The sequence below is a fragment of the Sceloporus occidentalis genome, unplaced genomic scaffold (assembly GCF_023333645.1).
Source record: "Sceloporus occidentalis isolate IW3139 unplaced genomic scaffold, rSceOcc1.0.p SCAF_524, whole genome shotgun sequence".
NCBI classification, from domain to species: Eukaryota; Metazoa; Chordata; class Lepidosauria; order Squamata; family Phrynosomatidae; genus Sceloporus; species Sceloporus occidentalis.
Genome location: NW_028317504.1, coordinates 602 through 28,365, shown reverse-complemented (window position 1 = coordinate 28,365; position 27,764 = coordinate 602). Strand labels below are relative to the sequence as shown.

Below are 27,764 nucleotides of genomic sequence, written 5' to 3'. Positions count from 1 at the left end.
GGGGTGGAGACCGCAGTCCCATCCACCCCGCCTGGGTCAACATCCTCAGCTGACCACTCAATAACATCCACAAAATCCACACAATCCCTGGACACCGGGGCATTCTGTTGAACGCGGTCAAACAGTTTTTTATACGCCTTCTCCAGTTCCCACTCCTGCGTAATTAAAAAGTCTAAATCACCTTTAAGTCCTAGTGCATCTGGGAGGTCCCACTCCCTGAAATCCCGGATGTCCTCAATCCGCCACTCCGCTGTACTGCCGAAGTCCGGATCCTCCTGAAGACTATCCCATAATAATCCAGGGGCAGGGCCACCAAAGTCATGGCCCTCTGGAGAACATTCTTTCGCAGTTCCCCAATATGCTTGTTCTGTATACCACTGCAGAGCCCTATAGTGATCTTCCAGCTCTACCTCCTGTTGGACCAGCTTGTCCAATTCGGATACCCATTGCTCCTGGGGTTGCTGTCCCAGGAAAGACATCCGTAGTTCCCGCTGGTCTCTAATCTTTTGTTCGGAGCTTGGAAGACACTGACCCCGGCGTATAACAGCCCTCTGCCATACTGACCGTCGAACCACTTGCCTCAGGTTCTGGTATTGTTCTGTAGGCAAAGCAGTGGTGTAGCAGGAGAGGATGACCCGCAGCAGCCCCTGGAATTCGGATACCACATCCATGTCCTTGCCAAGGCGACCGAAGTCTGCCGTCCTGTCGGTCAATCCCGGTAGAAAGTAAGTGTCCCTCAGACTAAGAAGAAATCCCACCGCTTGCCACCAATGTCACGGAGCTGGCTCGTCCGACCGACTGCCTCCGCTGTCTTGTGCTCCCTTAGCCTGGGACAACACACTTTCCCCGGTTCCCCAGTCACTCGCCGAGACTCAGTGTAGGGTAAAACCAAACGAAGACTGATTTATTTTAGACACACAGGGCTGGATATATCCAGCAAAACACACATTAACATAAAACAAGATATTGGGACACAAACCGCCCCCTTAATCTGCCTCTCAGAGACAACAGGGGCAGTAACGGGATTAACAATACAATAGGGGGGAGACTGATTTATACAACATTAAACATCAAAGAATGGTGGTGACTCCCTGGTGGCAGATCCTGGCTGTCTGCCGGAGATAATCCCCTCAGCCAGTGATGAGATGATACTGCTGGGGGTAGCCACAGAAGCCTTTACAAACCCAGGGCCCATAGTCAATAGGGAGGAGGCTGGCAATCAGGCTTCTCCAGTGGTCCCAGTGATGGAGGCTTCCGTCACATGGGGTAATAGGAGGTTATGGGGAGGGTTATATGGAGTAATAGGAGGGGTTATGGGGAGGGGTTATATGGAGTAATAGGAGGGGTTATGGGGAGGGTTATATGGAGTAATGGAGGGGTTATATGGAGTAATGGAGGGGTTATGGGGAGGGTTATATGGGGTAATAGGAGGTTATGGGGAGGGTTATATGGAATAAATGGAGGGGTTATGGGGAGGGTTATATGGGGTAATGGAGGGTTATATGGGGTAATAGGAGGTTATGGGGAGGGTTATATGGAGTAAATGGAGGGGTTATGGGGAGGGTTATATGGGGTAATAGGAGGTTATGGGGAGGGGTTATATGGAGTAAATGGAGGGGTTATGGGGAGGGTTATATGGGGTAATAGGAGGTTATGGGGAGGGTTATATGGAGTAAATGGAGGGGTTATGGGGAGGGTTATAGGGAGGGTTATATGGGGTAATAGGAGGTTATGGGGAGGGTTATATGGAGTAAATGGAGGGGTTATGGGGAGGGTTATATGGGGTAATGGAGGGGTTATAGGGAGGGTTATATGGGGTAATAGGAGGTTATGGGGAGGGTTATATGGAGTAAATGGAGGGGTTATGGGGAGGGTTATATGGGGTAATAGGAGGTTATGGGGAGGGTTATATGGAGTAAATGGAGGGGTTATGGGGAGGGTTATAGGGAGGGTTATATGGGGTAATAGGAGGTTATGGGGAGGGTTATATGGAGTAAATGGAGGGGTTATGGGGAGGGTTATATGGGGTAATGGAGGGGTTATGGGGAGGGTTATATGGGGTAATAGGAGGTTATGGGAGGGTTATATGGAGTATTGGAGGGCTATGGGGAGGGTTATATGGAGTAATAGGGGATATATGGAGTAGTAGGAGGGGTGGCCTCCTGGGACTCATGGGAAGGACACACTGCCGGTTTGGGGGTCTGTACACCATTGTAGCCCCTGGAACTCTGCGTATGTATTTAGGGCCCCCTGAGCTCTTGGGGCCCCGGTATGATAATAGATAATCAGCAACGTGAAAGAAATGAGACCCTGGGGGCCCCTCCGCTGTCTGATGTCTCACGGGCCACGTGCTAAAGGTGTGTGTGGCCGACGAGCTGTAGGGCCCCAGCGCACCGGGTATGTCTGTGATTCCGGGGGTAACGACAAATGCATAGGGACATCCAAATAAAACCTGATATTATTGGGCACTTCCTTGGCCTTCCAGGAAAGGGTTAATGGCCAAGTGCCCTGAATTAGCCTGAAGCAGTGGAGGATCTGAGACCAAGGACAGGGCGCCACCTGGTGGGCACTTTATGCAACTGTCTGAGCCAAAGCCCTCCTTGGGCGACGTCACAGCGTACTCCACAGACAAGCGGCCCCGGAGAGCGTCCTCCGCGCGGGATAAGCGGCCCCGGAGAGCGTCCTCCGCGCGGGATAAGCGGCCCCGGAGTGCGTCCTCCGCGCGGGATAAGCGGCCCCGGAGAGCGTCGTCCGCGCGGGATAAGCGGCCCCGGAGTGCGTCCTCCGCGTGGGATAAGCGGCCCCCGGCGGCCAGGCGTCTCAGATCCCAAACTAATGCACCTGATGAAGAGACCCAGATGTTACTTTATACAAAGTTCTTAGCAGGAATAGTGGGCCCCTGAGGGCCCGGCACATGAGCTTACAATCTATAGGTATTCCCTTATACTTGTAACGCTCCGTGTATTTGTGGCCCCGTGGAAGGTGCCCTTGACAGGATAAAGTTCCTATAATTAACTGACCGGTGGCTCCCGCCGGCCCCCTTCCCCGGTCTCCCCTGTCACAGATTAGGAATAGGTGCTAATCACAGACCTCGGCGAGCTCCCGAGGAGCCCCTCACTGGCCCACGGGCCCCGATGCCCACAAAAAAGAGACAGCGAAGCAGCTACGCTGTGTTGCTGAAAATCAGGACTGCCCTGCCAACTTCAGGACTCTTGGGAGGTGCGCATTGGATATATACAGTTGAGAGGATGATGCTGATTGGCTAAAGGTGCCGCCCGCCGATCTGTGCTAAGAGGAGCCTGATCCCTGTTAATGTGCGTGGATCAGGGACTGTGATGTCGCAGGTGCCCCCCCACTATAAACCCCGCCCCCAGTAAAAAATAATAAATAAATGTTTTTTTATTCTTTAAATTAATTATTTTGTGGGCCACCTTCCAGGCTCCACACGACGCGGTTATATCAAAGCTGTTTTTTCTCCCTGTTTTTCCGCCCCGATGGTTAAAGGGACATTTTTTTACTGATCTTCCAAGTTTAAGACTCCCACTCTCTATCTGTAGCAGCTGCTCCTCCGAAGGGTTAAAGGATCTGTGTTCAGAGGCAGCTCATTGGTCGGCGACGCACTTTCCTTTATACGCAGAAACACGACCTGCCGGGAGAACGGCCCCCGTCGGCCCCCGTCCACTATGTAAAGAGTCCAACCTTAATCAGTCGTCGGTCTCGTCTTAGATTCAGGAGCCGTATGTCTATCCCATGCATGTTTAATACCCTCACTGTATTACCCTCTACCACCTCTGCTGGGTAGCTGTTCCACGCATCTACTACCCTCTCAGTGGAATAGATGGCATTTTATGGTGGAGTCCTTGAAACGCTTGACTTCCCTGGACCGGCAGCCCCCGCCATGCCCCAGAGGGGGCACATAAAGAGTTAAAGTAATAGCCTTTATGAGCATCCCCGCTATGTAAGTAAATAGGGCGAGCCACGTCCGGCTGCCACGGATCTGGCTGCGTGAGAGCGGCCCCTGAGCCAGGTATTCGGTGGAGCCGGCAGAGGGCTTGGTGCTCTAACGGACGCTGCACCCCAGGAGCTCGCAATCTAACAGCCACGCGCCATGGCGGCGTGTGAAGGTTAAAGAGTCTGAGGCTCCCGCGGGGTGTCGGGTTCCGATATTTTCGTCCGTGTCACATCGCCCCCTCCCCAGCAGGACAGCTGCGACCTTTCAGTGACAGCCTGGGGGGGCACGGAAATTACCCCGCAGCCGGGGCAGGAAGAATAGCGAGCGCTGTTACGCGTGTCGTGGTCACACAAGTGACGCAGAGGGACCGCGGGCCACAAATAGAAACCCAAACTGAATACCACAGTGACCTCACTTTACACCCCACGGCAGGGCCTCCTCCCCACACCTGCTGTGCCCCCCACGGGGTCTGCCCCTGCTTGTGTTATGAGACCCCCCCTCACTCCTCCCATTCTGCCCCTTCCTTCCACTCACTCTGCCCCGCCAGCCTCTCCTCCCCACTCACTCCTTGGCAGGGTGTCAGATACCCCTCTTCTCCGTGTCTCCTGAACGTTCTCTCCCCCAAACCGTGTCCCCTCTCCTGTCTCTCTTTTTACCCCTGATACCCCTGCAGAGGGTTCCGAGGAACTTGCCCCGGGCTGGGGTGTCCCATTATTTTCCGTCCTTCCTGCCCCTCCCTGCCTCTTTCCTGCAAGGTCACGGCGAAGGATTTCTCGGAGTAATTTGCCCTTGGCTGGAAATGCCCTCTCACGGGTTCCAGCCCATCGATGGAGGGCAGGTACGTGGATCTGGGGTGATCTGGGGTATAATGAGGGTGGAGGGCAGATCTGGGGTATAATGAGGGTGGAGGGCAGATCTGGGGTATAATGAGGGTGGAGGGAAGATCCGGGGTATAATGAGGGTGGAGGGCAGATCTGGGGTATAATGAGGGTGGAGGGCAGATCCGGGGTATAATGAGGGTGGAGGGCAGATCTGGGGTATAATGAGGGTGGAGGGCAGATCCGGGGTATAATGAGGGTGGAGGGCAGATCCGGGGTATAATGAGGGTGGAGGGCAGGGGTAGAAGCCGTGGGGTGGGAATGGGGTAAATATATATAGAGGGGGGCACCAAGCGTTTCCTGTGTGATTGGGATCTCCCCCAGCAGGTGGTCCGGCGTGGCGTCACGAGGACCCTCGTACTGTCCGTGGTCACGGCCATCCTGGGGTCATTTCAATTTGGGTACAACATCGGAGTCATCAATGCCCCCCAAAAGGTAAGAGACCCCCAAACATAGAGGGGCTTTTCACTGGGATGGTGGTGCATCTGGGGGTATTTCTGGGTTTCTCCGCATGAGGTTCTTTATTCTGAGGACGTGGATCTGGCGTGGAACCCTTATAACCACACAAGGGCAACTTCTGGAGAGTTAGTGGGGTAAGCGTGGCTGTGGGCAGTGTATGGAGAGTTAGTGGGGTAAGCGTGGCATTGGGCAGTGTATGGAGAGTTAGTGGGGTAAGCGTGGCATTGGGCAGTGTATGGAGAGTTAGTGGGGTAAGCGTGGCATTGGGCAGTGTATGGAGAGTTAGTGGGGTAAGCGTGGCATTGGGCAGTGTATGGAGAGTTAGTGGGGTAAGCGTGGCTGTGGGCAGTGTATGGAGAGTTAGTGGGGTAAGCGTGGCATTGGGCAGTGTATGGAGAGTTAGTGGGGTAAGCGTGGCTGTGGGCAGTGTATGGAGAGTTAGTGGGGTAAGCGTGGCTGTGGGCAGTGTATGGAGAGTTAGTGGGGTAAGCGTGGCATTGGGCAGTGTATGGAGAGTTAGTGGGGTAAGCGTGGCATTGGGCAGTGTATGGAGAGTTAGTGGGGTAAGCGTGGCATTGGGCAGTGTATGGAGAGTTAGTGGGGTAAGCGTGGCATTGGGCAGTGTATGGAGAGTTAGTGGGGTAAGCGTGGCTGTGGGCAGTGTATGGAGAGTTAGTGGGGTAAGCGTGGCTGTGGGCAATGTATGGAGAGTTAGTGGGGTAAGCGTGGCTGTGGGCAGTGTATGGAGAGTTAGTGGGGTAAGCATGGCATTGGGCAGTGTATGGAGAGTTAGTGGGGTAAGCGTGGCATTGGGCAGTGTATGGAGAGTTAGTGGGGTAAGCGTGGCATTGGGCAGTGTATGGAGAGTTAGTGGGGTAAGCGTGGCATTGGGCAGTGTATGGAGAGTTAGTGGGGTAAGCGTGGCTGTGGGCAGTGTATGGAGAGTTAGTGGGGTAAGCGTGGCATTGGGCAGTGTATGGAGAGTTAGTGGGGTAAGCGTGGCTGTGGGCAGTGTATGGAGAGTTAGTGGGGTAAGCGTGGCATTGGGCAGTGTATGGAGAGTTAGTGGGGTAAGCGTGGCTGTGGGCAGTGTATGGAGAGTTAGTGGGGTAAGCGTGGCTGTGGGCAGTGTATGGAGAGTTAGTGGGGTAAGCGTGGCATTGGGCAGTGTATGGAGAGTTAGTGGGGTAAGCGTGGCATTGGGCAGTGTATGGAGAGTTAGTGGGGTAAGCGTGGCATTGGGCAGTGTATGGAGAGTTAGTGGGGTAAGCGTGGCATTGGGCAGTGTATGGAGAGTTAGTGGGGTAAGCGTGGCATTGGGCAGTGTATGGAGAGTTAGTGGGGTAAGCGTGGCATTGGGCAGTGTATGGAGAGTTAGTGGGGTAAGCGTGGCATTGGGCAGTGTATGGAGAGTTAGTGGGGTAAGCGTGGCTGTGGGCAGTGTATGGAGAGTTAGTGGGGTAAGCGTGGCTGTGGGCAGTGTATGGAGAGTTAGTGGGGTAAGCGTGGCATTGGGCAGTGTATGGAGAGTTAGTGGGGTAAGCGTGGCATTGGGCAGTGTATGGAGAGTTAGTGGGGTAAGCGTGGCATTGGGCAGTGTATGGAGAGTTAGTGGGGTAAGCGTGGCTGTGGGCAGTGTATGGAGAGTTAGTGGGGTAAGCGTGGCTGTGGGCAGTGTATGGAGAGTTAGTGGGGTAAGCGTGGCTGTGGGCAGTGTATGGAGAGTTAGTGGGGTAAGCGTGGCTGTGGGCAGTGTATGGAGAGTTAGTGGGGTAAGCGTGGCTGTGGGCAGTGTATGGAGAGTTAGTGGGGTAAGCGTGGCATTGAGGGTCCGTGGCATTCCGTGGGGGTGTATGATGTCTGTACCCCCCGCAGATCATCGAGCAGAGTTATAACGAGTCGTGGATAAGCCGCAGCCCCCCGGGATCCCCCTCCATAGACCCCTCTCTGCTGAGAACCCTGTGGTCGCTGTCCGTGGCCATATTCTCCATCGGTGGAATGGTGTCCTCTCTCAGCGTGGGAGTCGTGTCTCAATGGTTGGGAAGGTGAGTGAGACTTCACTCCATCGGGGGCAGTTATTCACCAATCCCTGTCTATCTGCCACGAGCCTGGCTGGTGCCTACAACATGTAGTGGTGGTTCCTCCCACTTAAGCATTCTGGGAACGCTCAGAAAACATGGTATGGAAACAATCCCCCCCCCCCGGGCCTTCTATCCCCTCTCTTCCCTCACTACCTCACTACCTCACTACCTGCTCTCCCTCCTCTTTCCTCGCTCACTACCTGCTCTCCCTCCTCTTTCCTCGCTCACTACCTTTTATCGCCTCCTCTCTCTCCCTTTATCTCTCTCTGACTCCTCCCTCACTACCTGCTCTGCCTCGCTTTACCCTCCCTCTCTCCTTTTTCCTCCTTCACTACCTTCTTCCCTCATCTCTCCCTTTATCCCCAATCACTTCTCCCTCACTACCTGCTCTCCTCCCCCCTCTCTCTTCTCCCTCACTACCTGCTCTCCTATCATTGCTACCTTCTACCTCCCCTCTCTCTTCTCCCTCACTACCTGTTCTCCTTCCCTCTCTACCTTCTATCCCCCCTCCCTCTCTCCCTCCTCTCTCCATCTCCCGTGTCCCCTGCCAGCTGGTCATTGCTGATTATTTGCCACCTCGCAGTAATTGTGGAACATTCCGTTCCTGTAACGCACCGGCGGTGTCCACGGCGCATCCTTCCGTCACACTCGGCCCATCCAATTACACATAAAACATGTCCTCCAGTCTAATGGAGAAAAGAGGGGCATCAGAGGAGGAAAGAGGGGCATATGGGAAGAGGGAGGCACTGGGGTAGGAGAGGGGGGGGGACACAGGAAGGAAAGGGCCCATGGGGATGATCTGCCCCTATTAAAGCCCGTGCCCGGTACCCCCCAATTCACGCCCCACATATCACGTGTTGTCACTGTGTGCCCGCGCATGTCCTCCACTCTCACTGCCTGTTCTCTCCCCGTCCGTCCGTCCATCTGGTGCAGGAAACGCGCTATGGTCATCAACAACGTCTTTGCGTTCCTCGGGGGAAGTCTTATGGGTCTGTCCCAGATCAGCCAATCGTATGAGATGATGATCATTGGAAGGTTTCTGATTGGAGTGTATTCAGGTAATAGACAATTAACCCTCTGCAGCCTAATCTGTGTGACTCCTCCCCATGCTACGCTAGAGGGGTTGGGTTCCATTAACCCTTGATTAACCCAGAGAACTAGGACTCGCTATATTAACCTCCATTATACCAGAGAGCTAGATTTCACTCCATTAACCCCTCTGATGCCAGAGTTAACTGTTAAGCCTTAACCCCTGATCTGTCACGGAAGCCTGCCTTGATTAACTTTTTGACAGCCAGCATCCTCTTGGACAGGCATGCAGGTTTAACCCTTTATCTTGCCACCGGTCTATAGCAATCCCTCACCTGCTCCCTTCTCCCACAGGTCTGGCCTCGGGGTTGGTGCCAATGTACGTAGGGGAGATTGCTCCGACACACCTGCGGGGGGCGCTGGGCACCCTACACCAGCTGGCCTTAGTCATTGGGATTCTGATAGCCCAGGTAAGCTTCTCGCGCATGCTGCTAGCCTGCCAGATCTGTTCTGCTCCAGTATCAGAATCTATATGGATCCCCCTCCCTGGAGCCGCGCATGCTGGAGGTGCTCTTTTTACAAATGTAGGTGCAGGGGATCAGACAGGGCACAGGGTATGGGTTAGTAACAGATCCCTAAACGTATTATTCCCGCCTATCTGCCACCCTGATCCGTACACCTGGATTCAGGGCGTGGTTAGAGGTGCTCAGGGGCGGGTTTAAAGATGGGGCTTGGGCAGGGCTATGGACTTACCTGCCATGTGGGAGCTGCCTACCTGACCCACCGTCCTCACCACCCAAACCTTTAGCTTGGCTGTGAGGTCACTTCCTGTCGTGACGTATGCAGGAACAGGCATCTTGCTGCCCTGGCACGGGGTATAAATCGCCCCTTCACTCTGAGATATTTGTGATAATAGCGTCACGGAGGGACCTGCGCGGCTGGAAACAATCGCTAGCGGGGAGAGAACAGGAAGCGGCTTCCAACTTTCTGCTTGGGCTTACCAATGGGATTCTGATGCCGCCTGCACAGAGGGATCATGGGAAATGGAGGGGAAACTGCATCATATTCTGTGGCGGACCAGAACCTGTGAATCTGCATATGTTAAATATACCGAATAATAACACAAAGCATTTCTAGTGTCAGCTTTACTGCGACCTCTCGCAACCCCTGCGCGTTTCAGTCTCTAATCTATCTGCCCCGTCTCTCCTTCCTGTCTGCCCCTGTCTCTCCTTCCTGTCTGCTCTGTCTCTCCCCTTTCTGTCTGCCCTGTCTCTCCTTCCTGTCTGCCTCGTCTTTCCCTTTCTGTCTGCCCCGTCTCTCCCCTTTCTGTTTGCCCCGTCTCTCTCCTTCCTGTCTGCCCCGTCTCTCCCCTTTCTGTCTGCCCCGTCTCTCTCCTTCCTGTCTGCCCCGTCTCTCTCCTTCCTGTCTGCCCCGTCTCTCCCCTTTCTGTCTGCCCCGTCTCTCTCCTTCCTGTGTGCCCCGTCTCTCTCCTTCCTGTCTGCCCCGTCTCTCTCCTTCCTGTCTGCGCTGTCTCTCCCCTTCATGTCTCCCCCCGCCTCTCTCCTTCCTTTATGGCCCCATCTCTCTCCATCCTGTCTGCCCCGTCTCCCTCCTTCCTGTCTGCCCCCGTCTCTCTCCCCTTTCTGTCTGCTCCCGTCTCTCTCCTTCCTGTCTGCCCCGTCTCTCTCCTTCCTGTCTGCCCCGTCTCTCCCCTTCATGTCTGCCCCCGTCTCTCCTTCCTGTCTGCCCCGTCTCTCCTTCCTTTCTGCCCCCATCTCCCTCCTTCTTGTCTGCCCCCGTCTCTCTCCTTCCTGTCCGCCCCCGTCTCTCTCCTTCCTGTCCGCCCCGTCTCTCTCCTTCCTGTCCTCCCCGTCTCTCTCCTTCCTGTCCGCCCCGTGTCTCTCCTTCCTGTCCGCCCCGTGTCTCTCCTTCCTATCTGCCCCGGTCTCTCTCCTTCCTGTCCACCCCGTCTCTCTCTCCTTCCTGTCCGCCCCGTGTCTCTCCTTCCTATCTGCCCCATCTCTCTCCTTCCTGTCTGCCCCCGTCTCTCTCCTTCCTGTCCGCCCCGTCTCTCTCCTTCCTGTCCGCTCCGTGTCTCTCCTTCCTGTCTGCCCCCGTGTCTCTCCTTCCTGTCCGCCCCGTGTCTCTCCTTCCTGTCGCCCCCGTGTCTCTCCTTCCTGTCCGTCCCGTGTCTCTCCTTCCTGTCCGCCCTGTGTCTCTCCTTCCTGTCTGCCCCGTCTCTCTCCTTCCTTTCTGCCCTTCTCAGGTTCTGGGGCTGGATCTCTTCCTGGGGTCCAGGACTCGCTGGTCGGCTCTGTTCTGGGTGACTCTGATTCCGGCCGCCGCGCAGTCCTTGATGCTCCCATTCTGTCCAGAGAGTCCCCGCTTCCTTTACATCGTGTGTGAACAAGAAGCTCAGGCCAAGAAGAGTGAGTGTCTCTCACCGAGGGAGCGAGCGGAGGGTGTCTCTCACCGACCGAGCGTGTGACGGTCACCGTGTGGCTGTGTGTGACTGAGCGAGTGTGACTGTCATTGAGTGAGCGAGCGTGTGGCCGTGGTGTCACATCATGTGACCGGTTTTCTCCCCTTTGCCCCCAGGCCTGCGCCGTCTTACCGGCCTCCTGGATGTCTCGGAGGATCTGTCTGAAATGAAGGAGGAGAAGAGACAGATGGACTCTGAGCCGAAGGTCTCGATCGTGCAGATCTTCCGCTCTCGCTCGTACAGACAGCCCATCCTGGTCGCCATCGTCCTGCAGCTTTCCCAACAGCTGTCCGGCATCAACGCGGTGAGAGACGGCACGTGGCACAGCCCTGGATGGGGCACTTTTGGTTTGGGGCGTGGCTAGAGGCGGGGCTTTAGCCAGACTTTTTATCTGAATTTCTGACCTATAGCTATTTATGCAGGGGCCACGAGATGACTCATCACTGCTGTTTTTTTTTCCTCCCCAGATATTTTATTATTCCACAGATATCTTCTCGAAGGCGGGGGTGGAGCAGCCAATTTATGCTACGATAGGAGCGGGGATCGTTAACACCGCCTTCACCGTGGTGTCGGTGAGAGGGGATCGGGGGCGGGGGGGGTTGGGTGTTCTGCCAGGGGCCATGTGCCTTCCCACCTTCCTCTCATAGGCTGCTGAGGGTCCACGTGGGTGGTCCGCTTCCCGTGTCTTAATGTCGCTCTCCTCCCCCACAGCTGTTCCTGGTGGAGCGGGCCGGACGCCGCACTCTACACCTCCTGGGATTGGCTGGAATGGTTATCTGCGCGCTCCTGATGACCGTGGCCATGGTGTTGCAGGTCAGTGTGTGATGCGTGGCCGGGGTCAGACCGGGGATTAGAATCAGACGATAAATACATGGGTGGCCCCTGCAGGATACACGCAGCTATGTGCGCCACGTCCGGGCCCGCGCATGGCTGACACCCCGTATACCTGTGAAATCTGAGGGAGGTGCCCCACGTGCTCTTTTACCCCTCACTGAGGGAAATATGGCTCCCGTGACACCGGGGCGAGACCACCAGTGACAGACGTGGGGGGAGGCCCTGTTCTGATGTCCTTCTGCTCCCCGCAGGACACGGTCCCGTCCATGAGCTCGCTCAGCATGGTGGCCATTTTCGGCTTTGTCGCCTTCTTTGAGATTGGCCCCGGCCCCATCCCGTGGTTCATCGTGGCGGAGCTCTTCAGCCAGGGCCCGCGACCAGCGGCCATGTCTATCGCCAGCTGCACCAACTGGACATCGAACTTCATCATCGGCATGTTCTTCCCATACGTCGCGGTGAGTGACGGGGGGGGACACGTTAAGGGGCCACTGTGTGCTAACACGACACGTGGCAAGTGTGCTGCTCCGTTTCATCACATGACCCTTCTTCTTGGCCCCCCGCCCTCTCTAGGATCTCTGTGGTCCTTACGTTTTCCTGCTCTTCGCCCTGCTGCTGGTGGGCTTCCTGGTGTTCACATATTTCCGTGTCCCCGAGACCCGCGGGAAGTCCTTCGATGAGATTTCTCACGCCTTTCGTGGCAGGAACCTGTCGCTGCTGGACATGGAGGTGAAGGCGAGCACGGAGATGGACAGTCTGGGAGGAGGTGGCGAGGATGAGTGACGAGTGCACACTCAGTGATGGCGTGGAATCCAGTGTGGCGCCACCTGCAGTGTGGGACTGATATTACCGGAGGACGTTTGCACAGACAGGGATACCCCGGACGCCTGCTTTCTGCCCTGTTGAGGGAGAGGGGGGGTGAGAGGCGGTGGGGAGCGCGGCGGGGCGTGGAATCCGTGGATACGTTGTGTATAAATGTGTATATTTTTTGCTGTGGCAATGAATTAACGTGATACGCGGACAGGCAGACACATCTTGGATCACCGTTACCCCGGACTTCTGCTTTTTGCCCTGTTGAGGCAGCGCAGGGTGGTGGGAGGGGGGTGCAGGGTGAGAGGGAGGAGAGCCTGGGGTGAGAGAGCCCGGGGGGGGGGGCGTGGGACCTGTGTATCCATCGTGTATAAATATGTGTATATTTCTTGCTGTGGGAATAAATTATATAAATTATATAAGTTATACGTGGACAGCTGTCTCGGTGGGATCCGGCGACAGGCAGAGACCCCCTTTAAAGGAGGGAGACCCCGGACCATGGGGGGGGGGGCAGCTCTGGAGCTGCAGCTTCTTTCCGCACTAAAGGATTTATTTGTTCTTTTACAGCTGTTTTGCCAGCATTGCTGTGTGATGAGAGTTATACCGGTGCAGTTTGTGATGGGTTTATCTCGTTATTCAAACAAGTCTCAGGGGGGCCACAGGTTTCGGCTGTATCTGAGTCACCCGAAGTCATGCAGGGCTCAGGGAGCGCGGGCGAGGGCGAGGGCAGGAAGGGAGGATGAGGGCAGGTAGTGAAGACAGGTGGCGAGGGTGAAGACAGGTGGCGAGGGTGAAGACGGGTACCTGGCCACGACCGGCTCGGCTCTCACTGCCACGCAGCCACGTTTTGGTTTGTGCCAATTCTGTTATTGTCAACGAATCCAGGGTGGATAGTTCTTACCTCAGAGACGCCGTTCTGTATATATTGCCCCCGTTCTGTATTTATTGCCCCTCTGCATCAATGAAACCACCCCTTCTGTGCAGTGCTTTTGTGATAGCCCGGATTAGGGAGAAAAATATGGAACCCTTCCAACAACCCCCCCCCCCCCCGAGAGTACTGATGGACCATCCCGACCAACCATCCTGACCAACCATCCCGAACAATGAATAAGGTTCCGGACTGATCCGAGAACTCTTCGTTTGGCTAAAAAAGTCTTACACCCCCCCACACACGCATCCCAATGGTATGCTGCTGCTTGGGGGAAGGATGAATGAGAAAGGGGAGGAGCTATGGGTGGCGGTCGGATTTGAGCTTGAAATGTAAACGTTGGGCAAAACCCGGTTTCTATTCAGCCTCCCAAGATGGCGGCAAATGCACCGACAGCGTCCACGCACCCCTCCAGCCAATGAGGAAACAGAGCCTGCTAGAAGGTCAGAAAAACGCTACTTGTGCTTCCTGCCCTGTAACCTGCAAAACACAACACAAAAAAAATGGCTATTCCTAAACTCAGTGCAGCGTGTATTCAGCAAGATCGTTCAAATAAAACTCATACAAAGTGCATTTCTTTCACATTTTATTTATTTTTTTTTTACAGTAAATTGGACGATTTGATGAAAATGATGGGATCTGAAGAAATTCCTGTCAGGAAAGAAAATGATAATTTACGGGTTTTGCAAACGAGGAAAACGGCAGCTAAACCCGAGGAAGCGGTCACGGCAGCCCTGTGCTTAAGGGGTTAAATGGCCCTTTTACCAAAAGGGTCAGCTCTGGCAGCATTTTCGAGTAACTGACCATTGGAGGAAGCGGGTGGCAGCAGCAGCAGGGTCAGTCCGTATTCTGCGGGGGGGGGGGGGGGTGTCACAGACAGACTGCCCAGTAAGTGAGCGCACACTCCCTGTATACACACTATACATTAAGTACCTGTACAGGGGCATCAGATATGTACCACCCCCACCCGGCCCCCTCCCCCACAATAATAACCACAGGACACAATAGCTTGCCATTAGATGTTTACTGTCACACCAGACTGTGCCATAAAACAAACCCCAAATCTCCAAAATAGTGCAAATAAGGCAGCACACGGTGACGGGGCCCGGGGCCCCACCTCATAAAGTTATCTATCGCTGTGATCCACTCAGTCCCGTGTGGTTATAAAACGGATACGGCACCTGAAACAGGAAAAACAAGCGATTACCGAGAGCGGGGGTGTGGGGGGGTACTACGGCAAGGAGCACCGTGCCCCCCCTTTAACAGAAGAGCAGGGGCAGATGGGCTGCGTTCCTTCACACCTGGGGGGGGGGTGACCTTTCAGGCGCTCACGTACCTGCGCCACACGCCACGTGCCAATGACGGGGTCACTCAGTAGCCGGGGAATCCGACACCCCGGCCTCTGGGGCAGGAGTCTGAAATAGAACCATTCACATGAGCTTCCGCCACCCAGCAAAAATACAGCATAATGGTTAACCCCTCCACCACAGCTGCATTTTTCATAACCCCATACTGGATTTTATTAATTATATAACACCACCGGTTCAAAGGGGGGGGGGGGGGGATTTATCGCTCGTCTGCTTCTAAACAGTCTTTGGTGCTTTTTCTTTTCGCCCCCAGTTAGAGTTTTCCGGATCTCTCCGGCACTCACACTTCATGTACCGATGGCTCCATTGAGCTGCTCATCGCAGGGTGCCAGATCAGCCAGCAGGGGGAGTAATTTATCTCAGCGGGATCTGGACAGACCCTCCCGGTCCTTCTCTCATCCCAAACCCTTCCAGCAGCAGGGAGGGCCCAACCGCGCAATAACTGTTCGGGGACCCGTATCGTGTGGCGCCTGAAGGGACACGGTCACCTATACATCCCGGGGCAGCGATGGGGGGGGGGCAGTATCAGGACAGGCCAACAGTGCATGGTTTGTATTTAATGCAGAGACCTGGTGCCGTTATCTGTAGGATACAGGACTGGGTCTCACCTCAGTGTGCGCTCCATCAGCCTCTGCAGGGGGCATCGGGGGGCCACTTTCTGTCGGACCTTCACTGGGCTCTGTTTGGCTCTTTTCATCGCCCTGCAGACAAGCCACATTAGTCGCGGAGCCGAACGTCCGCCATGTTTTGAAGACGAGTCTTTACTCAAACTCACCGGGGCCGAGCCTGGCTGTGGGGCGGAGGTCTGCCGCCTGCGGCGCTGGAAGTACGGGCGGTTGCGTTGTCGCTGGGGCTCTGGACGGGTCGCACCGTCCGAGGCAGGCTTGCTCTCCCCGTCGCCCCCTTCTGTGGCCTGCTGGGGCGGGGGCCGAGGGCGAAGTGGTCTGTCCGAGAAGAGAGATCAGCAAATAGACCCAAGGAACACAAGTCTCCTGCACAGGCGGCAGCATCCATAAATACCCCTCCCCCGGCACCCCCAAAAAACCAGCTGCCCCCCCACACTTCAGTGCGCTTGCTACCACTATACATTACCTGCGAAACCTCGGCCGGAACCTGCGGGGTGTCGCTCTCTGCTGGTCATCCCCTGGCTGGGCAGTCGGCGGCGCAGAGTCTTTGGCTTCCGCTTGGCTCGCGTCCTATAAATGAGAAGGAACGTGTCCGGACTACCACACAGGCAACGGGGCCCAAGCCCATCACCGTGGTAACGGAGGCCACAGCGTGACCAGCACCCACCTCTGCAGTCTGGTCCTGCGGAGCCGGACCCCGCTGTCCTCTGCCGAACCTCCGCCGGAAGAAAAACGGGGGTGGGCGTCTGCGCTGGGGGGGTCTGTCCTGGGGCGAGGCTTCCGCCCGCTCGCCCTCGCTCACCTGCTCGCCAGTCACCCCCTCGCCCCCAGACTCTCCCGCGGTGTCCGTCCGTGGCCGATAGAAGCGCCGCCGAAACCGTCTTCTATTGGGTGCGAATCTGCTCCCTTTCACCGGGACACCCCCCGGCCCGGTCACGTTAGCCGCCTCCGCACCCTGAAGACATTTCAGTAGCTCATTGGGGAGGAATAATCGCGCAGGGAGATACGCCGACTGCTCCCATGGGGCACCTCGCATTAAATGCCACTACACGTGGTAACCCTGGCGACAGACATACCCCAAACACTCACCTTCTCTCCTTCCACCACATCGAACTCCACCGTCTCGCCGTCCCCAACGCTGCGGAGAAACTTCCGCGGATTGTTCCTCTTTATGGCGGTCTGCAGACACATGCAGAAAGGGTTAATCCCCAACGGGGCGCACGGAACAATTACCCAGGGCACCGGATCGGGGGGCCGGCAGCGGGCTAATCCACCTGTGCCGTCATGCTGGCTGCGAGGCTGATCTCGTGGAAGGGAGAGGGCAGGAAGCATGTGGCGGAGCTGGTATTACCCCAGATATCGCCCCACGCGGGTCACGCGGACACTCACCTGATGAACAAAGACATCTTCCTTCGTATCATTCCTGTGAGGAGAGAGAGGAGGGTGAGAACAGCAGCCTGGACACGGCGCCCAGCCACCAGTGGGCGGGGGGGGGGGGGTATGGGGGGGGGCGCCAAACCACCACCAGCGGGGGGCCCCCCCCCCGGAGCTTACACTGCGAAAGCCGCACGGGCCGGTGATTAACCCCTTGGCAGCAGCCTTTTACCTGTTGATGAAGCCGTAGCCGTTCCGCACGTTAAACCATTTCACGGTCCCCTGCACTTGGGTGGCTGCAAAGAAACCACGTTATTATAACAGAGGGCAAGAGGCAGTAAATACCCCCGGGGAGGGCAGCCGGATCACCCCCCACCCCCCGAGGATGCCAGTAACAATTGTTAGCCCCCTAGACTGGGCAAGAGGAGCAATAGAGGCTGTAGCGATTGTTACCCCAGGGGGTACAGACAGTAACGGTAATTTAGGGAGAGAGCATCGCTAGTGACCCCACCGGGGGGGGGGTACAGACAGTAACGGTAATTTAGGGAGGGGGCACCACAAGTCATTTTTTCCCGGGGGGGTGGAAATCAGATAACGAATTTGCCCCGGGGTAACCCCATAACCAGCCGCTCACCAAGCACTTTTTTGTCCGCCTGGTTCCGGGCCACCGCCGGTTTTGGGGCCTCCGGTGCCGGCTCCGCTTGGACCACCGGCTCGGGATCCACTTCGGTCATGCTCGCGGTGCAGCTAAAGATTTCGGTGCCGGTATAGTATTCCAGTTGACCCCTCCCCCCACCTGTTCTTGAGAGCCCGGGAACACCTGTCAACCCATCTTTATATATATCGTCGAAAAAAAAACATTCTCTTTTTACATTGGCTCTATGGAACGTCAATTAAAGCGCTGCGTTTCCTGATTGGCTTAAAGAGATGCACTCCCGCCCTGCTGCCTCGTGACTGGCTTGGTCTGGAATAGGCGGGAAATACAAATGAACTGCGAGGAACCGCCAGTCGCGAGCACAGGCCGCAACCCAGGCAGCTGATTGGACGGACGAACTCCGCGGCGGATTGGCTCTCATGGCTGAGCAGGTATTAATGTTGTGTGCTGATCGATTGGCGTGTCTCCGTATCACCTAGGAGAGACGCGTTTGTGCAAAGCGCGCCCCCTGCAGCTCGGGTGAGGCAGCCCGGGGCAGAACTTGCTGCCTGAACCAATCAGCAACCTCACAGGGGAAGGTAACCTCATACCTGTGCATTAACCATTTGTGTGCTTTCTGCTTCTGTGAGCCCCCCCCCGACTCCTCATACCTGTGTATTAACCATTTGTCTGCATTCTGCTTCTGTGAGCCCAATCCCCCCCAACTCCTCATACCTGTGTATTAACCATTTGTGTGCTTTCTGCTACTGTGAGCCCCCCCCACGCCTCATACCTGTGTATTAACCATTTGTGTGCTTTCTGCTACTGTGAGCCCCCCCACGCCTCATACCTGTGTATTAACCATTTGTGTGCTTTCTGCTACTGTGAGCCCCCCCACGCCTCATACCTGCGTATTAACCATTTGTGTGCTTTCTGCTACTGTGAGCCCCCCACGCCTCATACCTGCGTATTAACTATTTATGCGCTTTCTGCTTCTGTGAGCCCCCCCACGCCTCCTCATACCTGTGTATTAACCATTTATGCGCTTTCTGCTACTGTGAGCCCCCCACGCCTCCTTATACCTGTGTATTAACCATTTATGCGCTTTCTGCTACTGTGAGCCCCCCACGCCTCCTCATACCTGTGTATTAACCATTTATGCGCTTTCTGCTTCTGTGAGCCCCCCCACGCCTCCTCATACCTGTGTATTAACCATTTACGCGCTTTGTGAGCCGCCCCCCCGACTCCTCATACCTGTGTATTAACCATTTGTGTGCTTTCTGCTTCTGTGAGCCCGATTCCCCCCCCACTCCTCATACCTGTGTATTAACCATTTACGTGCTTTGTGAGCCGCCCCCCCCACGCCTCATACCTGTGTATTAACCATTTATGCGCTCTCTGGTTGTCCTCTAGCATCCTGAGCAGGTTTAGAATGAGAGTAACGCGGCTGCGGCTCCTCCGGTATACCGCGTTCGCATTGCCGCCGCGGGGGTCTCCCGATGATGTCACACAGCAGAGAGGAGCTCAGGCAGCCATCGCTCCTTACCCCCGATACAACCGCCCCCAATGTAAATAACACACAGTGTACAGCACTGCGGTATATGAAGGGCGCTATATAAACACACATTGTACAGCACTGTGGTATGAGTGCGCTATATGAATAATACATTGTACAGCACTGTGGAGTATGACAGTGCTATATTAAACAATAAATAAGCTCAGGCCTAGCGTTCGACAGACTCTGGAGACAAATTGAACACGATTAACTTTATTGAGAGCCACAGGAAAGCAGGAGAACAACTGGGAAGGGGCCGCAGAAGATCGTTGACGGGGCCGCTCCTCGTGGGCCGGCGCTGCCGTTACTTGTGGTAGAAGCGCTGGGGCTGGCCGTGCTGCATGAAGGGGAGGCGAGGATTCTGCTGAGGAGACGCCTGGAAGCCGGACTGGAAGAGAAACAGCCGCCATTAAATACAAAGTGACAACTGCCCCGACACGCACAAGCCAGTCACACCGCGGGGCCTTACCGTGTGAGGCTGCGGAGCGGGGAGTCCTCCAGGGGAGGCGGAACATGAAGGGTGAGTGTATGGCAGGGCAGACTGCAGAGAGAACAGGTGGGAGGAGGAGAGATAAGGGGTTAATGAGACGGGGGAGCGGGGGTCTGGGGGAGAAGAGGGAATGGGGCGTTTCTCCTGTCACTGGAGGGGCAAATAAAAATATGAATTAGCAGGAGCATTATGGGGGATACGGGCAACACGTTTATTCACTAAACGGAGAATCGTGCTTTTAACGCTCAATTTACCATTCAATATGAAGGGCCAGAGCCCTGGATCATGTATAACTCAACGGGCGAGTTGACTGGGGACATCTGATTGAGCTATGCATTATATAGGGCCAACTCGCTGATCAAACTATACATTATACAGGGCTTGCTCAGGGGGTTGGACCTTCGTAACGTATCATGATGCGGAGGGACCGAATCACAATGTGTCGGATGGCTCGGAAGAGCGCTTTACACGCGTGATTAACGGCAACATACACCCTACCCTGCCTTCTGAATCCGACACCCAACACTCTCACAATTATATATATATATATATATATATACAGACACACACACACACACACATATAGTACTGTGCGAAAACCACTGTAACAACACTCTCACAATAAAATATATATATATATATATAGATACACACACACACACAGTACTGTGCGAAAACCACTGTAACAACACTTTCACAAACAGACATTAATTCTTTTATCATTTAGCAAAATGCAAAGTGATAGGAGAGAAGTAAAATCTCCACGGGATCCATGTTTGGGGCGGCCGCCCTATCGGCGTAATAACGAAACGATTACTCCAAACACTAAGTCACTTAATATGTAGATAAAACACAATCATTAACAGCCGTGCGGGAGGAATAAAACGCTGGAGCCGCCAACCAGGGGAGGCTGCTGAAGACAGTTTAACGTCAAAAGTCATTCAGCAGCCACAAGACCCAAGATACTGCATGAGCAAGGTCTCTCCCAGGCAGACGGGGGGCTTCCAGATGTCCGAGCACCAAGACCCCCGATGCTGAGGACCATAGGCGCAGAGGTCGACCAAGGAAAGCAGCAGATGAAAGACATCACGCTTACTGCGCAAGCGGAAGGGGTCCGACGGTGCCACTGGCAGAAAACGGCGGGATCCTGTACACCCACCTACCTCCTGGAGAGGTCTGGTCAGAAGAGGTCTTCATGGAGGACTTGCGACCAAAAAGCCCGACCTCCGATGTGGAGAAATATTAATTCCTATGAACCGCACGGAGCTTCCTCGCGCGCGCTTAGGGCTGGAGTTGGGGATTTGGTCAGAATCTGAGTACAGGCAGATACGTGCGATGCGATACCAGTGTGGGGCATCTGATGCGTCACAAACGTATTCTCCAGCACAATAACCCTAAACGTAGAGCTCCATTAAGGGCTTCGTTCATTGTAAAGAAGAACAAGGAGTCCTGGAAGCGATAGTTTGTCCCCAGATAGAGCCCGTCTGGGACATGAAGAGCTGCGGTTAGTCCCCCCCCAGATGTTTGGAACTGGATGGCAAAGGCTCGGCGAAGCCGTTCACTCAGGTTCTGCTCGCAGTATGGGGGGGGGGGGCGTTACGTTCTTGTGACGCAGGAACCAATCCGGAGTCTTTCGAGCGTTACTCGCAGGAAGCCGCTACCTCGGACTCCCCACTCTTCTGCGTTCATCCAAAACCTCGGGGAGCTCTTCGGAGAAACAAAGAACCGGAGCGTCTCATCTGGAGACAACGAAGACCTGTTCCCGAAACACCGGCTGGGGTCCGGCGGAACGAACGGCCGAGCGAGAGCCATCTTCTGGGAGCGAGACATACAGGTTCCAGGGCGCAGTCTTAGGAGATCCTTCCTAGCCAGGCCCACGATCAACAATCTGAGGATTCCTGCTAAAGAAACCTGGACCTTACTTAAGATTCTGAGCATCTGACTAGAAGGATTAAGACTCAAGACGAGGAGGCAGCTTCCAGTTCCCGCGAACCGCTGAATCCGGCAAGGAATCCGGTGATGTCATAACGCCGCGCCGGACACAACTGACACCCTTAAGGTATCAATGACAGAAAAACAAAAACCGACGTCCACTGGGGTAAACACCCAGCACGCGGCCCCTTCCAGTCCAGAAGCTACGCCGGGGCGGTTGCGGTCTCTGCCTCTACGGCGAGCCGAGAAGCACCTGCTTGAACCGTGGATTATTTCAGAGCAGATTCATTACTACCGATTTTACATAAAAAAAAATGAATGAAATGGAAATGGACTCCAGGCGGTTGCCCATGTGGACGGGTGACGAGCCGGTACGGTAAGAGCCGATGCGTGTGGCCTGGCAGACGCTCTTACCTTAGACGGTTGCATGGGGACAGCGATCTGTGGGGCAGGGAGGAGAGTCTGTCCTGGGTGGAGAGCCTGGGGGTGCATGGGACGAAGCGTGGACTGCAGAGAGATTAGGAAGGCGGTGAGGAACAGATTAAACCCAGAAAGGCGGCGCATGTTCGCAGTAAGAGGATACTCACAGAGTCGGTGAATCCAGACTGCTGGTTCGCGTGTTCCAGCTGCTTCTGGAGGGGGATCCCACTGCTCGGGGGCATAAACCCTGCAAGGGGTCACAGAAAAGGCGCGTGAGGAGAAAGGCGACGGCGGCAGACAGCACAGAGAGATGGTCTCCCTCGTTCCCAGAGAGATGGTCTCCCTCGTTCCCTTTATCATGGATGCTTGAGATGCCAATAAAACCGCCGTCCACTCTCACACTATTCCCAGTGAGGACTACAACGCAGACACAGAACGGAGCAAGATAGACGGGGGGGAGAGCCGGAGACTCTCCCGTGTCACCCACCTGCGTGGGCGCCGGTGTAATGGCCGTGCACGGTATAGCCGGGCTGCTGGTGGGAGAGATACTGCATGGTCTGGAAGGCAGACGCACCTGAGCAGAGAGACGAGACGGTAATGCATGCGCAGGTAGAAGCTCACCAGGACACAACAGGAGGCAAAGCACTGTGAACTGACCTCTGATTGGCTGGCTCCCCGCATAACTCACAGGCCCGGCCTGGCCCGCCCCAAAACTGTGCTGCGACTGGCTTACAGTGTACGGGCTGTGACTCGATTGGCTGGTCTGGTACTGGCCGTGCTCGGCGGCTGTTGGGCTAAAGGACGGCTGTGAGGAATAGTGACGGCTCTGGAGAGAGAGGGGAGAGGAGTCAGATGGAGGGATAATGAGGAGAAGAGGCACGAGGTACGTTTATAAACCATAAAGTCACAGTAGCGCTGTTTCTGGTAATAGCCATATTTGTAACGCAGCCCCCTTTTATCGAACATTATTTGATTAACCCATAGAGGACTAGCAGACATGCCCTTTACTTGGCGTCTCACACCCAGGACACATACGGACCAATCAGAATCCTTTCACTAGATTTACCCCACGACCCAAGCGGGGCCACTGGAGAAAAACAGCCACTTGGAGGTGCAAGTACAGAGTCTTTCAGAGGGTCATAAACAGTGTTCCCTCTAAGCCGCGCGCACATAGCTTTTTTAGAGAGCGCACACGTCCAAAAATTGTGCGCACAACAGTTTTTTCCAAAAAAAGAAAAAAATAATATTTTTTTTGAAACTTTACGCGGCGCGGATATCGAGCGCACAAAATCTTTGCTCTGTGAAACTTTTTGCACAAGAGAAATTTTCTGCGCACGCCAGCTAAGAAAAATGAGATGGAACATTGGTCATAAAGATTCATTCGATTACCCCCCTCCTAGGGCAATAAACAGAAGGGATGACTTACCGAGATCACTGGAGGTCCAAACATCTGCTTGGCTCGATCCGCCATGAGGGAGCTGTGCCGAGAATTAGCCCCTGGGCTGCCTAGCGGAATACGAGAGGGAAGCAGCACGTTAACCAAGGCAAGGAGGACAGCGGAGAACACGGAATCATACAAACCCCGGGCGGAGAACTCAACCGGCCCCAGGGGGCCGAGTACGGCCGTCGCGCACCAGGAACACTGGACAGAGATCTCCAGGTGTCTTGCCCCCCTCTCCCCGGGGATATTACCCCCACCCACCGTCAGCAAGCTCCATTTTTATTACTGCCCTGTGATAGAAGCAGGTTGGGACCCTGCAGATTCTAAGAGGCTGCTTCGCTCCTCTTTGTTAAGCCAACGTACGGCTCTTTCCTCTCCTTGGCTGCTGGCCCATCCAAGCGGGGAAGAGACCGCTTAGTCCCTTCAGGCCCTGATTGGCGGGCCCCTCACTAGCCATGTCAGCCACTGGTGACGCGTGATCGCCACCTAGTGACCATTCATTTCCAGGACACCAGCGCCGGTTATCTCTTCTCCCAGCTGGCCGGTCTCGTGCGAGAGCGAGCGAGACCAGGCTACGTACGCAGCTTCTACAGATACACTGCCTTCCTCCACTCCACGGAGCGGGCGCGCTCCTCGCTTCGCTGCTCCTCCCACCAGACACCTGGAAGGTTAATCTTGGTTACCCACTTCCTACAGGTAAGCAGGAGATCCATGGGATTTTCTTTTTCAGGACCTCTGGTGGCGGATCCGCTACCTCTAAGGATGGGGCGTCTGTTCCGCAGCCTACACCAGGCCCTGTGGCCCAAGGGCTCTAAAGGTTGTACTCCATACTGTGGGGCCCTCTGCAAACCTCCCATCCGCTCGGCTAAATCGGAAGGCCAGCCACACGTTCTGCAGGCCCCGGACAACGCTCCACCATCATCCCAAGACTCCATCTCTGACACGGCCTCCCAAGCATCCGTATCCTCGTTCTCGTGCTTACCATCCTGGGCATTTTGGAGGAGACCCCCCCCCAACGTTAACCTCAGCCTGCACCCCATCCTCAATCAGCCTGCACCCCATCCTCAATCAGCCTGCACCCATCCGGTTTATGACTCTCCAGCCATTCAGGAGGACGGTGTACGTGGATCCAGCGATTGCCACTCCCATTACCAGCCCAGGGTTCCGCCTCCGCGTGTCTTCTGCTCTCCGACCACCAATGGCCCAGGCTGGCCCTGGTTGTTTTGGGGTCTCATGGATTAGAATTTTCTGAACCCGCTTCAAATCACGGACTACTTTGGACCCGATCGGTTGTTGGCCAGATTTCCAGCTTCTCCCTTTATGGCTCCATCGTCGGTCAGGGGACTCCACTTCTAACCACCGGCTCCCCGTTTGGAAGGAGGAACTCCTTTGGCTTTGATCCTGAAGGACATTACTACAAACGCCACAGGTGAGCTCCTTCCTCCCAGGCGGACATCTTCCAGAACCCTTCCGGGACACGGATCTGCTCCATCCGAGCCTTCACAGGGCTATTCGTCTGGCACGCCGGAAACTAATGAGGGAAGGATTTCACGGTTGCGACATCCTGTGTCCCCGAGTAAAAGAGGTTATTACATTTTATTACCATACGGACTTTAGGCTCACAGCTTAGGCGATCCGTCACACAGCCTAACCTTATAACCACAGCAGCCGGCCAGGCCTCCCCTACTGGGCCGGTAAAGCAGCGTAGGTGGAAACTGCTTCAGGAACCCCCGGGGGGGCGCGGCAGCATTCACTGACCCAATCAAATCACCATTAAGCAAGCATGGCTCAGCATGCGCAAGGCCAGGCCATTCAGCTGCAAGTCTGGCCCACTCCTCCAGAGCCTGCAGGACCATCATGGCCCTGCGCGGCCACGGAGATCACTTACCCTGCATGTTAATGAGATGGGCCCCGGTATGCATCACCATACCCTGCTGATAGGCAGCCGATGTCAGGGTCGTTAGATCGCTGCACCGAACAAAAGGAACAAGACACCAATTACCAGCGGCCTCCCCAAACGCGCATTCACCCATCCCCCTTCATAATGTATAGATAAATCAGTGACCGGCACCCTGTATAATGTATAGATAAATCAGTGACCGGCCCCCTGTATAATGTATAGATAAATCAGTGACCGGCCCCCTGTATAATGTATAGATAAATCAGTGACCGGCCCCCTGTATAATGTATAGATAAATCAGTGACCGGCCCCCTGTATAATGTATAGATAAATCAGTGACCGGCCCCCTGTATAATGTATAGATAAATCAGTGACCGGCCCCTGTATAATGTATAGATAAATCAGTGAGCCGGCCCCCTGTATAATGTATAGATAAATCAGTGACCGGCCCCCTGTATAATGAATAGATAAATCAGTGACCGGCCCCTGTATAATGTATAGATAAATCAGTGACCGGCCCCCTTCATAATGTATAGATAAATCAGTGACCGGCCCCCTTCATAATGTATAGATAAATCAGTGACCGGCACCCTGTATAATGTATGGATAAATCAGTGACCGGCCCCCTTCATAATGTATGGATAAATCAGCGAGCCGGCCCCCTGTATAATGTATAGATAAATCAGTGACCGGCCCCTGTATAATGTATAGATAAATCAGTGACCGGCCCCCTGTATAATGTATAGATAAATCAGTGACCGGCCCCTGTATAATGTATAGATAAATCAGTGAGCCGGCCCCCTGTATAATGTATAGATAAATCAGTGACCGGCCCCCTGTATAATGAATAGATAAATCAGTGACCGGCCCCTGTATAATGTATAGATAAATCAGTGACCGGCCCCCTTCATAATGTATAGATAAATCAGTGACCGGCCCCCTTCATAATGTATAGATAAATCAGTGACCGGCCCCCTTCATAATGTATAGATAAATCAGTGACCGGCACCCTGTATAATGTATAGATAAATCAGTGACCGGCCCCCTTCATAATGTATGGATAAATCAGCGAGCCGGCCCCCTGTATAATGTATAGATAAATCAGTGACCGGCCCCTGTATAATGTATAGATAAATCAGTGACCGGCCCCCTGTATAATGTATAGATAAATCAGTGACCTGGCCCCCTGTATAATGTATAGATAAATCAGTGACCGGCCCCCTGTATAATGTATAGATAAATCAGTGACCTGGCCCCCTGTATAATGTATAGATCAGAGACAGACAGTAGGGGCGGGGCACATGCTCTCCCTCCCCATCACCTCTGCTCCTTCCGCCTCCTCTTCTCCTCTTCATGGAGGACTTTCTTGAGTTGTAGGAAGAGTTGGTGTTTCTCCTCCTGCAGAGAATTCAGCTTATCCTGGAGTTTCATGATCTGTAGGAAGATAGAAAGTCATGAGGGGGCGGAGGGAGAGGTAGGGGGCGGGGCGGAGGTAAGGGGCGGAGCGGAGGTAGGGGGCGGGGAGGAGGTAGGGGGAGGAGGGAGAGGTAGGGGGCGGGGAGGAGGGAGAGGTAGGGGGCAGAATAGAGGAACGAGGAGCAGCTGCCGGGCCCCCGAGACGCCGGCCCCCCGTAGCAGATTACCTGCTCGCGGGTCTCCTCCAGGGACATGCGCTCCTCCATCTCTTTCTTCCGCCTCCTCTCCTGCTCGTCTCGAAGCTTTTGTTCCATCATCTTATCCACCTCTTCCTCCTCTGTGACCAGGAGACACGTACACAGTGAGGGCCCCGCGCCGGCCGGCCCCCCGCGCCCACAACATGCCCCCCGCCCGCCAGCCCCCCGCCACGAATGCACAGACACACTGCCCGCCGCCCCCCGCCACACCCGCACATACACTGCCTGCCGCCCCCCCACACAGACACTGCCCCACGGCCCCCCCGCCACACCCACACTACCCGTCGGCCCCCCGCCACACCCACACAGACACTGCCCCCCCGGCCACACACGCACAGACACTGCCCCCCCACCGTGCACATACACTGCCCCCCATGATCCCACCGCACACACGCCCCCCCGCCTGCAGTATCCCCCAGTTGAATTGTTTGCATACCTGATACATGCGCAGGTAATATATGAAGGATCACACTGCGCTCGCCTCGCAGACACTCACCCTGCCTCTTGCGTTCGCGCTCCATCATCACGTGTCTGTGGAGGGCACGAGCCATGGTGTTAGAGAGTTTGGGTCTCTCCAAAAGAGCCGGCATGGTGGGGCAATAATAGGAGCTGGGAGGGGTGGAAAAAGACAACGGTATTACTGCCCTGGTACACGTGACACGCGTGATCTATGCTGCAGATGGACCGGACCACGCGGGGGAGGGGGAGAAGCGCAACGGGGGGAATTACCGCCCCCCCAATACAACCCTTTCCCACGCCGTTAAAGCTTTACCGGGGCAGTATGCAGGTAGCTGGGGGGGGGGTCAGGAGTATGCAGGTAGCCAGGGGGGAATCGCGGGGCAGTATGCAGGTAGCCGGGGGCACGAGGCAGTATGCGGGTACCAGAGGAAGGGGTTTCAGGG

General features: G+C 55.1%; 3 protein-coding genes across 4 annotated transcripts; 1 reads left to right on the top strand and 2 right to left on the bottom strand.

Annotated features, from left to right (window-relative positions):
* The first annotated feature begins 4,751 nt into the window (after nucleotides 1-4,751).
* On the top strand, nucleotides 4,752-12,495 carry LOC149271410 (solute carrier family 2, facilitated glucose transporter member 4-like). Its single transcript, XM_089507456.1, has 11 exons — nucleotides 4,752-4,790; nucleotides 5,155-5,265; nucleotides 7,165-7,334; nucleotides 8,304-8,428; nucleotides 8,754-8,869; nucleotides 10,666-10,828; nucleotides 10,998-11,185; nucleotides 11,349-11,453; nucleotides 11,593-11,694; nucleotides 11,967-12,170; nucleotides 12,286-12,495. The coding sequence occupies exons 1-11, from the start codon at nucleotides 4,752-4,754 to the stop codon at nucleotides 12,493-12,495; spliced, it is 1,533 nt and encodes a 510-aa protein (XP_089363582.1).
* Nucleotides 12,496-13,223: 728 nt separating this feature from the next.
* LOC149271409 (Y-box-binding protein 2-A-like) lies at nucleotides 13,224-17,551 on the bottom strand. Its single transcript, XM_089507466.1, has 9 exons — nucleotides 17,452-17,551; nucleotides 17,050-17,113; nucleotides 16,833-16,866; nucleotides 16,533-16,622; nucleotides 16,111-16,398; nucleotides 15,910-16,013; nucleotides 15,593-15,761; nucleotides 14,787-14,852; nucleotides 13,224-13,385 (listed from the first exon to the last, which is right to left on the bottom strand). The coding sequence occupies exons 1-9, from the start codon at nucleotides 17,549-17,551 to the stop codon at nucleotides 13,224-13,226; spliced, it is 1,077 nt and encodes a 358-aa protein (XP_089363592.1).
* Nucleotides 17,552-19,310: 1,759 nt separating this feature from the next.
* On the bottom strand, nucleotides 19,311-27,452 carry LOC149271408 (G protein pathway suppressor 2-like). Of its 2 annotated transcripts, none has more exons than XM_089507467.1 (11): nucleotides 27,355-27,452; nucleotides 26,833-27,049; nucleotides 26,511-26,623; nucleotides 25,178-25,257; nucleotides 23,275-23,354; nucleotides 22,506-22,674; nucleotides 22,336-22,422; nucleotides 22,016-22,095; nucleotides 21,843-21,935; nucleotides 19,476-19,547; nucleotides 19,311-19,394 (listed from the first exon to the last, which is right to left on the bottom strand). In XM_089507467.1, the coding sequence occupies exons 1-11, from the start codon at nucleotides 27,450-27,452 to the stop codon at nucleotides 19,311-19,313; spliced, it is 1,173 nt and encodes a 390-aa protein (XP_089363593.1). The 2 variants fall into 2 exon arrangements, with proteins under 2 accessions (XP_089363593.1, XP_089363594.1); XM_089507468.1 differs by having other exon boundaries at nucleotides 26,833-26,942; nucleotides 27,359-27,452.
* Nucleotides 27,453-27,764: the final 312 nt, after the last annotated feature.

What these genes read in the sequence shown, in the direction of transcription:
- LOC149271410 (XM_089507456.1), top strand. Translation starts at nt 4,752, where the DNA reads ATGCCCTCTCACGGGTTCCAGCCCATCGATGGAGGGCAG. An exon ending in TCATCAATGCCCCCCAAAAG is followed by an intron (nt 5,266 to 7,164) that starts GTAAGAGACCCC and finishes TACCCCCCGCAG; the next exon opens with ATCATCGAGCAGAGTTATAA. An exon ending in TGTTCTTCCCATACGTCGCG is followed by an intron (nt 12,171 to 12,285) that starts GTGAGTGACGGG and finishes CGCCCTCTCTAG; the next exon opens with GATCTCTGTGGTCCTTACGT.
- LOC149271408 (XM_089507467.1), bottom strand. Translation starts at nt 27,452, where the DNA reads ATGCCGGCTCTTTTGGAGAGACCCAAACTCTCTAACACCATGGCTCGT. An exon ending in CCATCTCATTAACATGCAGG is followed by an intron (nt 23,355 to 25,177) that starts GTAAGTGATCTC and finishes GTATTCCGCTAG; the next exon opens with GCAGCCCAGGGGCTAATTCT. An exon ending in TTGGACCTCCAGTGATCTCG is followed by an intron (nt 22,675 to 23,274) that starts GTAAGTCATCCC and finishes CTCTCTCTCCAG; the next exon opens with AGCCGTCACTATTCCTCACA.
- LOC149271409 (XM_089507466.1), bottom strand. Translation starts at nt 17,551, where the DNA reads ATGACCGAAGTGGATCCCGAGCCGGTGGTCCAAGCGGAGCCGGCACCG. An exon ending in AAGATGTCTTTGTTCATCAG is followed by an intron (nt 16,623 to 16,832) that starts GTGAGTGTCCGC and finishes ATGTGTCTGCAG; the next exon opens with ACCGCCATAAAGAGGAACAA. An exon ending in ATGTGGTGGAAGGAGAGAAG is followed by an intron (nt 16,399 to 16,532) that starts GTGAGTGTTTGG and finishes AAATGTCTTCAG; the next exon opens with GGTGCGGAGGCGGCTAACGT.